Below are 16,708 nucleotides of genomic sequence, written 5' to 3' on the forward strand. Positions count from 1 at the left end.
TTGATTTTTAAATGGTTTCAGGGAACGGAGAGTCCTAGTTTGGCTGTGGGTTTCACCTTTTTGTCTCATTTTCTTACAAGTGAGTGCGCAACAAAGGAACCCTTTCTACAAATCTACAAAAAGGAGATCCCACGTTGATCTGCTTAGTTTTTTTTGTTTGTTTGTTTTAAAGGCAAAAGACACTAGAGGAATGAGATGTGTGTGTGTGTGTGTGTGTCTGTGTGTGTGTGTATGAGATATTGGAGATGCTCTGGTGAAGCTGTTGTGTCACTTTTTATTTTGATCTTTGCTGGTATCTCGTCACCCATCATGCTTTGCTCTCGTTCTCCTTTGTTTGTGTGGCATCGTTGGGGACCGTCTTGACTTCGGCTGGCGCTGGCTTCGTTTCTGTCTCCTGGCACTCCGGCTTTGCTTCTACAGGACCCTTCCTGCGGAGAATCAGGAAAACAGCACTGAGACCACGGTCTGCAGTAACGCACCCTCTGGCCAGTTCCTCAAAGGGGGCTCCAGTTAGAGCACTGGTCTCCAAACTCAGCTGCACGTCAGGATCACCTGGCGTCTCTAAAAATCACTGATGCCTGGGCCGTGTCCCCAGAAATCCTGATTTAATCGGTCTGAACGTGGTGACTTTTAAAAGCACCCAAGTGGTTCTAACTTGCAGCCAAAGTGGAGAACCTCTGAATCAGCGGAAGGAGCCGTTCCGGCCCTAATCTGATGCCAGGGACTCCAGCTTTACCTGGGGTGGTGCAAGTGCAGCAGGTGCAGCCTTTTCCTCACGCTGCATGGCTGCAGCGGCCCAGCTTGGTATGAATCATGTTATGTTGGCCTCCCTGGTACTGATTCCGGGGGGCCCTCTGCAAACCACCTGTTCTTGCCTGTCCTCGCCCCCCCACCTCTGTGCTCTGCCTTTCCTGGTGATGCCTCTATGGCTTGCCCGGGCAGGGTAAGAAAATGCTTTTTGTTACCGAGGCAGCTTTCCATGGGAGTCGGGTGAGAGGCCAGAGTGGGCTGCCGGGCTGCAGGGAAGCTGAGTGGGGTGGAGTGGGCGGGGCTGTCCTTTTATTTTCTGACAGATTCGGGGCTCCTGGTGAGGGTCCCCTTGCCGCTCTTGGTGGCAGCACCTCCGCTTATCTGGGAGCAGCCACAGGAGCCTCTATAAAAGCCTCTGTCTGACTCTGCCTCTATCAGTCCCAAGAGTGAGAATCTGGTTTAAGGACGCACCAGAGCAGACTCAGACCCCAGCCCCAGCTGGTGCCCCTGCATCCTGGTCTCACACTGAAGAAACCTGTAAGCTGAAGGACCTGGCCTCGAACTTGGAAGACCCAGCGGTCACTCAGTGCTTGGGAACTCTGCGTCTTCCCAGTCACTCAAGGGCAGGAGAAGCAAGGGTGGGTGTGTCAGTTGGAGTGTGACGGGGCCTTCTGGACCACACAGAGCCTCTCCCCACACGAGCCTCAGGGTCTGCCTCCTTACTTCCCGAATACCCGTGCCATTCTGCTGGGGACTCGGCCTTGCCCTGGATGACACACTGCCTGCGGGCCCCAGGGTGGCCGATCAGGGCACCTTGACCTCCTTTAGCTCACTTCCCAAGCTACGCTCATCCGTGGCCCGAATGCAAAGGCTCCTGCAGGGACGACAGACGCCACTGCTAGGACGATAAGGATACAACCTAATTAACGTGGCCTAATTAGTCAGCAGGCGGCTGCCTGCCGGGCCTGCTGCCTGTGCCCACGCTCTGCCTCGGCCCAGCCCCTGGCTGACAGTCGCCTCGGAGCAGCTCTGGAGTAGGCTGAAGACACATCTAACAGGGAGGACACAGCACAAACGCACACCACCACGGGACACCCCTCGACGACAGTGGACAGAGAGAGGCCGTACTCGGTCTTGGCTGGCGCAGGAGGAACGGTGCCGTTGGCTGTGGAAGGAGCAAGCTCAGGGGCTTGTCCACTGGCCCCGGCCGCAGGAGCAGGAGAGCCCAGGGCTGCAAAAACATCCTTTGCAAGGTCAATATCTGGGGTCTTGAAGTTCCCTTCATCCATCTTAAAGTCCTCGCCCTGGGCAGGGTTTGTGGTGCTGATGGAGGCCGCCTCGCTCTTCGGGCTGGCGAGGGCCCTGGCTGCCTTGGCTGGGCTCTTCATGGCGCCGGGCTGGGTGGGCTCAGGGTCCGGACCTTTGGTGCCGGGAGCCTCTTGCTTGGCCTGGGGGGCTTCTGGGGTGGGGGTTGTCGGTGCCACTGCTAGGGGACTGGCTGCCCCGGCCGGGGTGGGGGCGACCGGCTTGCCGGCTGGAGGGGCCTTAGGGGCCTCGCCCGCACTGGCAGGGGCGCTGGGGCTGAGCACGGCCCCCTGGTTTGCCAGGACGCTAGAGGACAGGTTGCTGGCGGCGGGGGCTGAGGTCGGGGGTTCGCTCAGGTCAACGAGGGGGGTGACCTTGGGGGCTGAGGCTGGGGGCGGGGAGGTGGCGGCGGCGCCAGGCCCCTTGGAAGGGGTGGCCTGGCCGGCGGGCACAGAGTTTGAATCAGGGGTGGCCGTGGCCACGGGGGCGATACTGGAGGTGAGGGTGGTGGTCTCACTGGTGGGGCTGTTCTGAGCAGTGGCAAAGGTTTCGGTGATAGTGTCAGAGTTAGCGGTGACGGTGGTGACAGAAGGCAGCATGTCCTCAACAGTGGCTGTGGTGTCAGCAGGCAGCCTGTGGGGAGGACAGGAAGTAGAAGAGATAGACGATGAAGCTGAGACGGACAGAGAAGCCAGGAAGGGCGGAGGCCAAGGCGGGGGCCGGGGGCTGGCATGCGGGGGACGCACAGGCATGGACACAGGCCCACAGAGAGAGGAGGACGCGAGAGGAAGCACACGCCCAGGCGGGCAGAAGAGGACACAGGAGACAACAGAGAACTCGGCAGTCTAACAGGGCCTGTCACCTTCCTCCCTGCTGACTCCCCTCCCGATCTGCACGGGGCTCCCTTCCCTACGGCCCTGGTGGCCCTTTTGGACCCCTGCCTGCATCTCGACTCAGGGAGAGGCCAGCTGGAGCTCAGCGTCCACCACCGCAGGCGTCATAGGTCCCTGGGGAATTGGGCCCACCTGCCCCGGAGACGAAGAGGGCTCCACGTGGTCCCTCAGGGCTGTGGGTAGTCCAGCCAGAGATTTTGTGCTTCCATGAAACTCCATTCCCTTCAAACCCACAGGACCCACGATACCCACGTGGTCATTACCATCACAGCTGGATGTGGCTTCTGACCAAGGGTCCCCAAGGCTTCCGAGACCAGGAGAACCAGGGAGCTTTTACCAGGGCCCCAGCTTCCCTTGCCCTTTTAGGAAGAATGCAGAAAACCCTAGAATTCTTGGAAATCCTAAACAGAATCTGCTAAGCTCAGCCTCTCTCAATGAAGTTTTGTCTCCTTAAGTCATTTCCAGAATGTGTACGTGACCTGGACACGGGTCTAGGGATCCCACGTATGCACGGAGGCTTTAAGGAATCCACAGCCACCCAGGTAGCATCAAGAATGCCTCGTGTCTAGGGAGAGAGTGGGGTCAGGCGCTCCTGGCCCAGCACTCCAGAATTCTGGCCTGCCATGCTCGGCGGGGAGCCGTGGGTGGGAAGCATGGAGCTGTGCGTAGGGTGACGCAGTGGGTGTGAGGCTCTGCCGAGGAGGTGGCAGCCCAACCCGCCCACGTACTCGGGCTCCGTCAGCGGCGTGGTCTCGTTGGGCTCTGTGTGTTTCCTTCCGTCGTGGTTTGGGGTCCGCTCCTCTCAGTTCGCACCTGCACGATGGGTTCCTTGGACTCATCTTTCCTGTGGAGACAGCTCTGCTGGTTCCATCCCAGGGAGCTGGGGGATGCAGGGGGCTCCCGGGGAAGCCAGCTACAGCTCAGGCACCTGTGCCTGGCCCGAGGCTGGGGTGGGGGGGGCGCGGTGGGATCCAGAACCAGAGTCAAGTGCGGCATCTCAGCCCCCGCTCTTGCTAGCTGTGTGACCTGCTCGCCCATACCTCCTTTTCCTCATCTAGAAAATGGGGCAAATAACAGTCTCTACCTTGCCTAGACGTTATGAACATTAACTGAGATAATGGATATAAAGTGCTTAGCACAGTGCCTGGCACAGTTCAGTGCTCAAGTCATCTAGATTCGTATACACGTAAGTATGTACGCGTATGTGTATGTGTATACGTAAGTACGAACATGGATAAGTATATGATGTATATATAAGTATACGTGTACATATATGTACGTATGTATACGTGTAAGTATATAATGTATGTATACATATAAGTGTATACGTATATGTAAGTACAGCTATACGTATATGTAAATAAAACATGTATACGTATGTGTATATTCATGTACATACATGTATAAGTATATGATGTATGTATATGTATATACAGTGCCTGGCATGGGGTGGTGCTAACAACTTATTTCCTTGCTCCGTCCCTTCTCGCCTTGCTCCACCTCAGCCGCACCCAGTGACAGTCTGTGAAGGTTCCTGCTACTTGGCTCAGGCTCTGTTTCTCCAGAGATGCTGGAGCACATCCTCCAGGAGGATGCTGGATCGTCCTCCAGGAGGACAGGTATTTTCATCTGCTTTGTTCACTGCTGTCCCCTAACGCCTGGGGATGGTGCCATGCCCGTAGCAGCTGCGCCATAAATATTTGTTGAATGATGGATGCATGAACGGCAGCAAGGCAAGTGTGTCTCTCAAATGCTGACCCCTCCCTGGTAGCTCCCCTCCAGGCTTAGCTCTGACAATTCCCCTCATTTTGACCTACGTAGGGATTTCAAACGTCTATGCGATTCTAGTTGTGGGGTTGGGTCCAGGTGTCTGCTTTTTAAACAGGTACCCCTGAAGACCCTGCTTTGAGAGACAGTTCTCTAATGCTCTGCTCCCCTCGGGGTTTCCAATGGGGAAGCTGAGGTGGCTCCCTTGCTGGGCCCCAGGCCGGGGCAGAGTCTAGCACTCCACAGCAGCGGGCGGGTCTGCACTCACGAGAAGGCGGCTTTGCCCTCCTCCATGTCCTTGCCCTTGGCTCCAGGCCCGGCTTTTCCGCACAGGTTGACGGCGATGCACATGAGCAGGCCACACTTGTTCAGGAAGTAGCAGGTGACGTCCACGGCCACCAGGAGTAGGACGAAGGTGACGACGAGGATGCCCACGATGGCGCCCGTGCTCAGGCCTGAGGTGGGGCTGCCGTTGTCTTGGTGGGGAGGGAGAGAGGGATGGTGTTGGTTAGTACACTGAGATGCAGACCTGGACCTGCCGAGCAACAGCCCTGGGGGTGGGGTAGGGCCCACAGGACGGCTGTGGCATCTGTGTTCAGAGTGACACTTTCCCTGGGGCCTTTCTACCCCCAGGTGTTGAGACAACAGGGTCTCTTTCTATCTTCAAGAGGGAGGGATGGCAGCCTCCTTTCATAGACCAGGGGACAAGGGCACAAGGCACCCACAAGTCAGGAGGAGACTGGGCACTGTGTCTCCATCCCTGCTCTCAACCCACACTCAGCTGGTCTCCCCGTGATCCCTGGGAGCTGCCAGGGACAGGGTCCCAGATGGGGCGACAGAGGGTTCCCAGGGCTTCCTTTGGGCTTGTGGTGACGTCAGGCACAACAAGATGCCCCGCGCACCTCCGCGCTTCCTTCCCCCTCTTTAGGAGCCGCTCCAGAGGATCCCGACTTTGGACCACATCCTTCTTCATTGCACCAGGAAGACGAATGAAGCTCACTTACTCTGGAGATATGGGGGCCTCGCCAGGCCCAGAGGGCAAGGTGGAAGGTCTGGGAATACTCACCATCTGGGAGCCAGGCACGCTTGGATCCGATTTCAGGAAACCCAGCCGACTCACCCAGAGATGCACGCACGCACGCACGACAGGCTCACTCACACAGGACACGTGCCTACCACAGACGGACACACATTCTCACCTCTGAGCAGCACCCAGCATCCCCGCTCTAGCTGGACTCACTTGAATGACTCAACCTCTGTGTCTTACTCTCTGGTGTCCATCTAGAATCCCCTGGGGGCCCTGGGCTATTGATGGTATCACAGAAGGACCCCAGGCTCGGCTCCATCGGGTCCCCTTGTGATGGGTGCTAGGTACCTGTGGTGGACCCCTGACCACTTGGTGATTCCCACCAGCATCTGGGAGGCGGAAGGCTGTGCTGGGGGAAGCAAGGACCCATGCGGAGCTCTGTGGAAGCCAGTGTGGAAACCATGACCCCAGGCTGAAAAGTGGGTACGCTGCTTCATTTTTCTTCTTCTGGAAGGACAGGGTTCCAGAAGGGGCAGCCCCATCGTACCACCAGACCTTGTCTGAAGCTTCCTGTGTCCTCCGGACCCACTGGGGTCACCCAGGCCTGTTGACTGGAGGCAGGAACTGTGGCCAACACAACCTGGGTCTCACTGGGCCTTTGCTGAATCTGGGCCAGGCCCAGGGGCCTCTGGCCACATCACGTGCCAAATAATGGAAAGAACAGGTAACCCAAGGTGACAGAGATGGGCCACACACTCTGTCTCCCTGTGGTTTGTGCTCCTGGGAGGCCCTCTGTGTGTCCCAGGGGCCCTGCTCAGGCATGGCGGGGCTCCTTCAACTGCTGTCCTATTCTGATGGCCCTTATTTCTAACTTCAATTCATGGTATAGGCCACCGGCCAGCACATAAGAGACGACCACTCACAACCTAATTCCTGGCACCCAGGGCTCAGCTGGGCCTGCGCCACAGGAGCCTCCTAGGATCTTGAATATTTTTGGCTCCTTGGGACCTTGTTCTTGCTTCCCAGCCCCTCCTCAGGCTCCCCCACTGGTCCCTTTCAACCCCACACTGAAGACACAGCCTGTTCCCCAGGAAGGCCCCAGTCTGGCAACGGGCTCCATGCTCAGAGGACACAGCTCTGGCCACTCTGTCTCTGGCCTTTGGCGGCAGGAAACCGGCCACGGGTCCCTGCGGTCAGCTAGAGCTGGTCTTCTCCCCAGTAGCACACCGTCCACTCTGCTTCCCCATGGTGCTCACACACCCACACACAAAAGCAAAGAAAGACATACAGGCCTTCCTGGTCTTCAGAATACCAAAGCTGCTTCCCTGAACAGGGAAGAAATACGGCCTTGGGCTTCCTCCCCATCCCATGACTCAGAGCTGGAGGCCACCTGACACCCGTACCCCATAGGTGTTAAGTGTCTACTTCCTGCAGAAGGAGCCTAAGGTATTTCTGTGGGGAAAGAATGTCTGTATTTTTGGACTCAAAGGCACTAACACCATGTTCTGAGGTTTATACATAAATATGGTTTTAGGGAACTAGTCATGTCTCTAAGGAAGAAAAATAAACCACTGCAAAGCTGCTCCGTGTGGGAGAAGCAGCCATTATCCACCTGTGCTCTGGGCGCAGCAGACCCATCAGAGGGCCGCACTGCTCTGAAGGCCAAGGCCAACGCCTCCAAGGGCCAGGAGGGCAACAAGACTGATAGAAAACAGAAGGTAGGGCAATGGTCTTCTCTCTCATTTGATAGAAAATTCAAATTCTTTCCCTTAGTCTAAAAGGTGCTACACGTGCTGTGGACTCTCCCACTCCTCTGAGCATCGTAACTCAGGGCACTGAGCCCTGCCTCCCATCCCTGTGCTCCAGCCGGGAGCGCCTCCATTCTCTCTGCTCACCACGCCCAGCCCGTTCCTGTCAGAGTGCCTGGCTGACGCCTTGCCTGGAACCCTCCAGCCCCGTCACCTTGTGGTGGCTCTTTGTTATCCTGCAGGTTCAGCTCAAATGTCACCTTCTGGCAGAGGTTCCCCCCTCCCCTGCCCCGATCTCTTATCTACTCAGGCACCTCTAGCCAGTACCTACCACATTACTCTGTTTTATTCTCTTCTTACCACTATCTGCCATTTTCTGTTCATTGACATGCTTTTTATCTGGCTGCCCCGCCCTCTAGAATATCCTGGCAGGTACCCTGTCTGTCTCTTGTCTCCCCAGCATCTAGGACAACCCAACTTATACAAAACGTTCAAAGAATATTTGTTGAACAAAGGGACAGTGTTTAGCCTTGGAGATAAGAACACTGTCTCCAAATATTTAAAGGTGTGTCACGAGAAGGAAGTAGTCTTATTCAGTGTCCCTAATGGATGGCAACTATGGGGGTAGGAGGCAAACTTGAACTCACATGAGACAGAACTAACACACAAGAGCTATTTAAGTGTGGTGTGAGCTGCCTTGGAAGAGCTCCCTGTTGCCAGAGGCATTCAAGCAGAGGCTGGAAAATCCCTTGGCCGGGATACCGTAATGCTCTGGATGAGTTTCCTGCACTGGGAAGAGCCTAGGATAGAGGATGTCTTCAGATCCTCTTCAACTCTAAGAGCCTGTCATTGCATGTGAGATGTCCTACAGTCCCCAGCGCAGGGTACAGATTCCCTAATGTCCATGTCCTCCACAGTGTGTACTGAGCAGGACTTTTTCCTGCAAGACAATCGGTAGGTCCCATCTTTATTCATTGATTCTTACGATTTTATCTTTAGTTGAAAAATAAATACCTTTCAGCATAATGTTTCTCCACCTGCAGCAGAATTCCTGGGGTGCTCTGTTAAGAATTCAGATTCTGGGGTTCCCCCATTCCACCAAGTCAGAATCTCTGGGGGTGAGGCTCAGGCTCAGGATTTGATGGAGCACCCCAGACTTTGAGGACCACTGTTTCTAAGTTTTCTGCCTGCATTACAATGAATAACAGCTGTTCCTATGACTCCCCACCCAAGGATGAGTTGTGCAGTCTTACCTGGTGGCCCTGACCTAACTGATGTACTGGATGGATGGAGAGAGAGCAAAGACTTATCCCCAAGGGACCACCCAGTTCACCATTAAGAGTCTAGACTTCCACAGGAAGTGAGGTACCCCTCAAGCTGGAGAAAGGATGTGCGGAGCTTTTACAAAAATCTGTAAATAAAGGAAACACCGGATGCAAATGAAAGGGTATCCAAGTCAAGCCAGCATTCATTACCTCTTGGTGGCTGTTACAGAATTGTTTAGTGCAGGAAACTAGAAGGACAAAGGTTATCTCCTGCATCCTGCTTAACATTTTACAAAAGGTAAAGAAAACAACTTTGGGGTCTATCTTTGCATGACCTTCCCCTGACCTTTCCTGGCTACCCCATCTGCACACCTGCATACCTAGAGTGCTTCTTGGGAGCAGCTCCTCCACAACCTCTGGGCTTAGAGCTGCGCTGAACAGTGGGGTTATGAAGCTGGGGCTGCCCATCCTCTGTGGTTCCTGGTCTGGGAGGTGTTGGCACTGAACACCTGGCTTGCCCGACTGAGACCTACAAGTGCCTATGCTCATAAATGCCTCAAAATGGGAAGACATGTCCCACATTGCAGTTGAGGAGGCCCGAGTCACTGTGTCACGGGACACCGGTGCAGAAGTGCCCCCTCCTGCCTCCGACTCTCGGAACCATTAAGCTGAGGTTCTGGTTCACTTGTCTGCTTGTTCCTTCCTGGAATCTGCTGAATAGACGGCTGGTCTTGGGGCTTTCAGGAGGCATCCAACTAAGTGTGATTATAAACAGAATAGGGCTTGCCAATGAGACCCTTCTCTTAGATTCTCTCTGTTACCACGTCACTCTGTGAAGCCTCTGATATGAAGTCATGAAGGGAGCCGTGCAATCGGGAGAACTTGCAACAGAGTTGTGGTTCTGGTGGCCCAGAGTGTGCCCCTGATCCCAAGGTGACCACCTTCTGCCTCTGCAAAGGCACTTTCCCCTCGCCCTGTCTGCTGGGGAAAGTCCAAGGAGGCGGTGACCCACAGCAGCTCTTAGGAGAGCTGAGAAAACTGCATCACTCCTCATGAGGAAGGGAAAGCGATTCCTTTGGCTAGAACTCCACTCAGCAAGCTACGAGTTTGGGGTCCAATTTAAAGGGCTCTCTGGGGCAATCAAAGTAATCCAGGTACCTGTGAGGTGGAGGCAAAGGGATTTTGGCACTTTGTAGGATACACAACTATCAAATAAAATCCAAACACGCTGGTGAGTTCACATGAACTGTTATTTCCTTTAATAATGCGAAGGTGTAAACTTCATCAAGGCCTCGCTGATTATCTACACAACAATGTTAGCATTCTTATTAGTAGAAAAACGTGATCCGCACCTGCCGTATAAATATTCCAAAAAACGAGCAGAGAAGCCCTGTGGCGTGTCGAGAGTGGGCAGCACTGAGACAGGGCGCAGGGGCAGGGCGGCTGAGCGGGGCAGCGAGCGTTCCCTCCTTCAGGGCCTGTCTTAGGGGTTCCCGGCAGGGCTGAGGGCTGCAGCCGCCATGAGAGAACTCAGTGTCCGGTGGGAGCGGGCGTGCCTGAATGCTGTCTCCCGAAGGGCATCCCTTACAAACCATGGGCCTGTCTGAATGGGGCCAATGCAATGACCCCAAAGTTGCTTCAGCTGAGGCCTGCTTGGCCCAGAATGAGCTGAGGGGACAGGGTCATGGATGTCAGGCCTCCCCACACTTTGGGCCAGATCTTCAGAAACACAGACATAGGCCCTTGCCTATGGGACTGGGACCAGGGTGGGGCAGACCTCTGAGATGGGCCCTCCTGGGTGAATATGCAACTTCTGCCGAAGATGATACCAAGAGCCTACCGAGAGTCAGGCGACGGTGACGGGTGACCTGCGTGAGGACCACCTCTCCCTCCTTTGCCCTCCTAATGGCCCTGGGATTCTACGCCGGGCCCGGAGGCACCATGGGCCTCTTCTTGATACTCTGCCTTGTGCCTAAGAACCGTGTCTGCTCCTGCTGCCGTGGTGGGACGGGAGATCGGGGATCCCGGGGGAGAGGTTCATGGCGGGGCTGGAGGCCAATGGGGCTGGGGCGACAGGCGCTGCCTGGCTGAGCTGTTGGGTAGCCCTTGGCCTCCGGTGTGTGTACCTGACCCTCTAAACTGCCAGCACTGGGGACACGGGCCTGTGCCCACTGACACGGGCAGCTCTGCCCTGCAGACCATAGGATCATTTGGATTCCCAAAGAGAAAGGCTCGTCTTTGAACATTAAAAAATAACAACAGAACCAAAAAGTAAAGAAACCAAAAAGAACAAAGATCAAACTTCTGTGGAGATGCTCAGAGATGAGATATGTGGAATGATATGTGACCACAACGGAGGGGGCAGTTTTTATTCAGGAGAAGGTACCCCCGAGCTCAGACACTGACGCCCCTGAGCAGGATTCACCCGAGTCTCTACGGGGAACTTCAACAAACGCACCTCACCTCCTCTCCTGGGCATGTCGGGGGGTACCCCCAACAGCAGAAGGGCAGCTGGCTTCCACCAGAATTTTTAAAATGTCACTGAAGCCACTGACTGACAGGGGGTCGGGGCACTCGGGCAGTATGACAGGCTGGCTGGGTTCCAATTTATGGGCACTCCGGGCTGGCCCTGCCTTGCGCTCTACTGAGCACGTGTGGGAAGGGGGGCGCGACTCGCGCCAGGCTCACAGTGGATGCTTCCAACCTGGGGGACTGATGCTTACGCGATAATGTGGGTCACAGTTGGGCCACATCCGCCAAGACACGAGGTCTGTGGCTGATCTGTAGCCATGCAGCAGGTATCACCCTGACTGGGAGACATGCACCTTCCAGAGCCCACAGGTGCTGGGCACGTCCTAGGGTGGCCCTGTTCACAGAGCCAGCGTCGGGTGCTGGTTATACTACCAGGACCAAAGCGCCTCCCAGGATGTTGGATCAGCCCCAGAAAATACTCAACAAATCCGAGTTCTTCCGCTGCATGGGCAACAGGGCGACTTACTTTGCCCATCATGCCAGCAAAATGCTCCGGTGAATCGCAGCGGGCTTACCAGGGGCACTTAAATGCAAGCGAAGCCAACTACTTATTGAAAGGCAGCAGAGGAGCACAGGGTTACAATGGGGACATGGGGTGACTTTAACAATCTGATGCAAGCTTTAGAGAGTACTTAGAAATCCTTCTCTGCTACATCATTTTCAGGTAAGAACCAAAAATGCAACCAGTAGCAGATGTGCAGAAACTTTTCTGTAAACCTAGTGTAATGGTTTTTTGTTGTTTTTTAAATATATATATATAGAGAGAGAGAGTTTAAAGAGAAGAGCTCCCAAACATTTTTATACTGCTATGAAAAAGGGGGCAAACTCCTTATGAAGTGGCACAAGCGTATCTGTGAAGGGTAGTAAGTCTGGAGGTCCAGCTTTTTCGAATTGCCAAACCTTCCTCTTCCACAGAGAGCTTGGTGGTGTGGCCATGGCAGTCCTGACAGATTCTTCCAAAGGGGGCACTGATCATTGTCATAGGAACTGGGCTTTTAGGCAAATTTAGTTTTTTGGCATTCAAGTCCCTAACAGAGCAAGAGAAGAGTCACTGCAGAGAAAAGCAATGAGACAAAGGTGTAGGACGCGGAGGAGCCTCCCAAGGTTGCTGCAGGTGCCAAGCAATGGGTCCCCAGAGAGAATGTGGTTGTTTAAAAACAAATGTGGCAGTGGGGATGTCCCAGTGACGCCCAAGGTGATATGTGTGACGACAGACACAGGAAGGGGAGGGGGGAGGAGGAAAGAGAAGGAAGAGATAGAAACAGAGGAAAAAAAATAGATAAAAAGAAAAAAAAAAGGTCAAATATAGAAAATGCACGAATCAAAGGTTAATTCAACTTTGTAAATTAAACTGACAAAGGTTAGAGAAGAGTTCAGTGTGGTATTATCACCATAAGGCCAGTTCCGAAGCTCAGCAAGGCCAGAAGCAGCACAGCAGGGTGAATTCAGGGGTTAGGGGTCAGGGAGCAAATGAAATTAAAGTGAGAGAACAGAAGCCTCCACAGGCAAATACAGGAGTCTGATTAAGAAAGTGTTACCTTTGATAAGGGGAGGTCTCTAAGATGCAGTCAGGAGTCTCCCCACGGCCTTCTAGTCTCTAGAGCTTTTTACACATTGGGGTAGAGATGCATCTGATCACTGTAGTATGTGCAGCAAACTGTATGCAAGGACGGGGGCCACCTTTTCAGCAATAAATCGGACTCTTCTTCCTATTGTACAATCCCCCCACCCATAGCGCTCTTAAAGAGAATCTAGTTCTGCACCTCTCACCTCCACCACCCACTGACCACAGAATTCCACCGTGAACGTACATCTCGTAATTCAGAGGTTTTATTAGCAGGTCCCAGAGAAGTCCAACCAAGCAACCTCCTTCTAAAACCTATGCAGTAGAGCCCGAAGCCCTCTTGGGGAGGTGAGTAGCCCCTCCAACCCTCCCCTTTAACTGGGAGCCTGGGAGATTAGCCAGAAGGACTCTGACAGCTCCGGTGGGCAGGACCCGGGGGACTGGTCTTCCCAGAATTTCTGTATCTGACACACAGTGGCCCCAACTTCTCCAACCCCAAAAGCTGATGCCGCTGGCAGTACCCAGCCTGGGAACGCAGCATGTCGGAATCACCACCTACAAAGTCTTACCCGAGGAAATAGATGCCAGGAGAAATCTGTCTCACTGCAAAGGAATCACTCAAGGCTTCTCACTCCCCCATCTCCTAAGTGCCCCATAAAAGCCGAGCAGATCTGGACACTCCCAACAGACTGTCAATTTCAGGGAAAAACTGACCCAGGAATGCAGAGAAAGAAGGGGCAGAGAATAGAGAGGGCCACCTCTATTTGGACAGCCTATGAAGCAGTCAGGAGAACATTGTTTACAGTCACAACCAGATGCCTTGGCTTCATCACTGACCACGTGACTGGTGCCTGCAGAGAGACACCCACCCTAGCCTATGCTAAGGGGCCTCCCTGTCACTGCAGTGGGGAGGACCACGGACACTTCTCAGCTATGGCCGCCAACTCCCTGGGGGCCCGCATACATCTATCAGACACACACACTCATGCACAACCAACCATCGGGAAGCACACACTGATCTTACTTTGTTGCTGCTCGGCTAACCCACTTCCACACACACAGCCCTGTGTCATAGTAGCCCATGTCCTTTCTGGCCTCTCTCCCTCTGGAAAGAGCAATCGTGATCACTGAGCTGAGAGCTGGGGGCAAGCACTCTAGACGGGACAGGCGTAATGGAGGCCAGACGAAGGCCACCGGGAGGTTGGAGCATCTTCCTACCACACTTGGACACTGCAGAGCGTTTCTGGGGACCCCTCCACTAGGCTGCAGCTGTATGTTCTATGCCCACCTCTCCTGCCTGTGGTTGGCATCTGGCTGCTCTGGAAAAGCAGAGAGGGACGATGAAGATCTCCTTCTGCTCCGAGGAATTAGGTCATTGAGGAGACTGGCCATCAGCAGCAAGCCAGCTGAGCCGGAAAGCAGAACTCTCACTTTATTCCTACACTTGAGTTGGTCCTGGATCCCTAGAGACAGATCTGCATCTCCTGGGAGAGCTGCTCCCATCCCGGCCTCTAGCAGACTGGACTGCCTTTCATGGATGGGGGTTTCCAGCGTCTACTTTCTCCACTTGTTCTGTTTCAAGTGGCTCAATTTAATCTTTGTTTCAATTGAGAGGCCCTTGGCAGAGAGGATTTTTAACTAACTAACTGGGCACCATATGTTCCTTCTCTCGGGGTTCCCACAGAGAAGAGATTTGGACCACAGTTGTGCAGGTAAGCAAGCATCAGATAGAAAGCGCTTAAAAATAGTTACGTGGGGCTTCCCTGGTGGCACAGTGGTTGACACTCTGCCTGCTAATGCAGGGGACACGGGTTCGAGCCCTGGTCTGGGAAGATCCCACATGCCGCGGAGCAACTAGGCCCGTGAGCCACAATTACTGAGCCTGCGCGTCTGGAGCCTGTGCTCCGCAACAAGAGAGGCCACGATAATAAGAGGCCCGCGCACCGCGATGAAGAGTGGCCCCCGCTCACCGCAGCTAGAGAAAGCCCTCGCACAGAAACGAAGACCCAACACAGCCACAAATAAATAAATTAAAAAAAAAAAAAATAGTTACGTGGTCCTTGTATGAAATGGTAGATAGCAGATAAGGTCTCGAAAAAGGATCCTTCCTCAACCAGCATCCAAAGCTTGGCTGGAGCTGGGGTCTTTCCCATCTGAGGGGTCCCACGGACTGGCTTATCATCAGTCCTCCAAGGCTGAATGACACAGGACCTTCACTCAGGAGGCTTGGCCAAGCCTTCCTGGGGGTCCAGTCCATCTCAACCTACTGCACAGCTAGGTACAAAGCAAAACTAAGCTTTGCATGGGCAACCGATCGTGAGGATGGCTGTAAGCAAGCGAGTTGTCAGGGGCTGTTCAGGCACATTAGGAGGTGCGGCACTTGTGCATTAATTCAAAGCGGGAAACTCACAGAAAGCAAAGCCGTCATACCTGGGATGGCTGTGGGCTGGGCCGAGGTCCTGAACACAAAGTGAGCTGCTTTGGACTTTCCCTGCTGGCTCTCAGCCACTACATAGACCTCGTACTCGGCATTCCAGTCCAGGGACTTGAGCATGACGTGGTCACTGCCAGATGGGAGCCTGATCTCTGGTTTCCATTCAGAGGAGAGCTTCTGGGAGAAACCGGCAAGAAAGATACAAGACGCCAGAAAGCTTTAGATGAAATAGCTGCTAAGACCAGCTAACAGGAGGAACATAAGGGAGTCAGTAATAATTGGTGCAAAGCAGAAATAAAAACCAAAGATAGGACATGGTCTTTATTCATAACCAGCCTGAAAAACCCAAAGGTAAATGATCACGCAGGTCAGGAGGTCAACCGTGCGTGCCTGCAAATACAAACAGCGGCAGACTGCCAGTGTGGCATGGGGCCAACTCTTCAATGTCCTGTGCATCACTTTGAGAGCATGCAGGGACCCAAGCTACACTCTGGAATGCTGGCCCATGGCCTAAGGATGACCTAGAAGAGTAATCCAACAACTGTGTTCCTTGTCCTGTTTCAGAATGTTGGTCACACTCAGGTGTGTGACTCACCTCCCTGACATGGGAACACTGCACAGATTCCACTTTTATTAAAAATAAAAACTATCATTTATGGAGCACCCACTACGTGCCAGGCATTGGATTAAAGGCTTTCTGCACATCTTCTCACTGCATCCCTACAACAAGCCTGCCAGCGCTTTTGCCAGGCCCTTACTAAAGCTGATGACTGGGAAGGGAGGGAGAGGTCAGGTGACTTCCCCAAGCCACATGGGCAGTCGAGCTGTGGCCAAGAGCCTCTGGGCCCAAAGCCTTTCGTAGAAGGGAGCTCAACACACATCTGCTGCACTGAACTGGATGGTCCTATTCCATGCAGTGTGACCTGGTCTCTGAGACTGGAGCTGGAGGTGTCACAGGTGTGAATTCTTCTGTCACGTCCAAGGCTGAGGTGCCCAGAGTGCCTACAAGGTACACTCAGCTCAGCAGAGCACTGCCCAGGGCATGATTTCAGGCACGAAACTGGAGTTATAGGTGCCCTTCTTTTCTCGAATGTTCTTTCCAGTTCTATCCTACACGTTTGCCAGTGAGTTTGTTCTGGGTGGGAGCCGTTGACCCATGTCTACTGGATATTGGGCTGCTCCCCGGAAGAGCAGAACATGCTAGCAGTGTCACCTGGAAGGTGGTCTAGCCCGTGGCTGAGGCTGGAGGAAGAGTTACATTCCAGGAGAGCCAGCTGTCTTCCCAGAAAAATGCTTTGTACCAGCCAAAGAGATGCCTTTAGGAATGGGATAGCACTCGTGTCATGGCCATGACCAGTGTGGGGAAATGCTGGAAGGGGGCGCTCGTGTCCTCAGAGTCTAACAGGAAGCCGGGCTACGGCTC

The 16,708-nt window shown here is 54.0% G+C and overlaps 1 protein-coding gene across 1 annotated transcript in view; it reads right to left on the reverse strand.

Moving 5' to 3' along the window:
* Positions 1-254: 254 nt before the first annotated feature.
* The window catches only part of LOC309636459 (neural cell adhesion molecule 1-like), a gene marked incomplete at its 5' end in the record, with an annotated part of 41,628 nt that continues 25,174 nt past the window's right edge, over positions 255-16,708 (reverse strand). Inside the window, 6 exon segments of the mRNA XM_082409605.1 lie at positions 255-428; positions 1,879-2,688; positions 3,677-3,752; positions 3,755-3,792; positions 4,984-5,191; positions 15,282-15,462. Of these exon segments, the coding sequence (XP_082265731.1) occupies positions 308-428; positions 1,879-2,688; positions 3,677-3,752; positions 3,755-3,792; positions 4,984-5,191; positions 15,282-15,462 (1,434 nt within the window). The 3' untranslated portion in view covers positions 255-307.

This window comes from Balaenoptera physalus (genome assembly GCF_965194825.1).
Source record: "Balaenoptera physalus genome assembly, chromosome: 10".
Taxonomy (NCBI): Eukaryota; Metazoa; Chordata; class Mammalia; order Artiodactyla; family Balaenopteridae; genus Balaenoptera; species Balaenoptera physalus.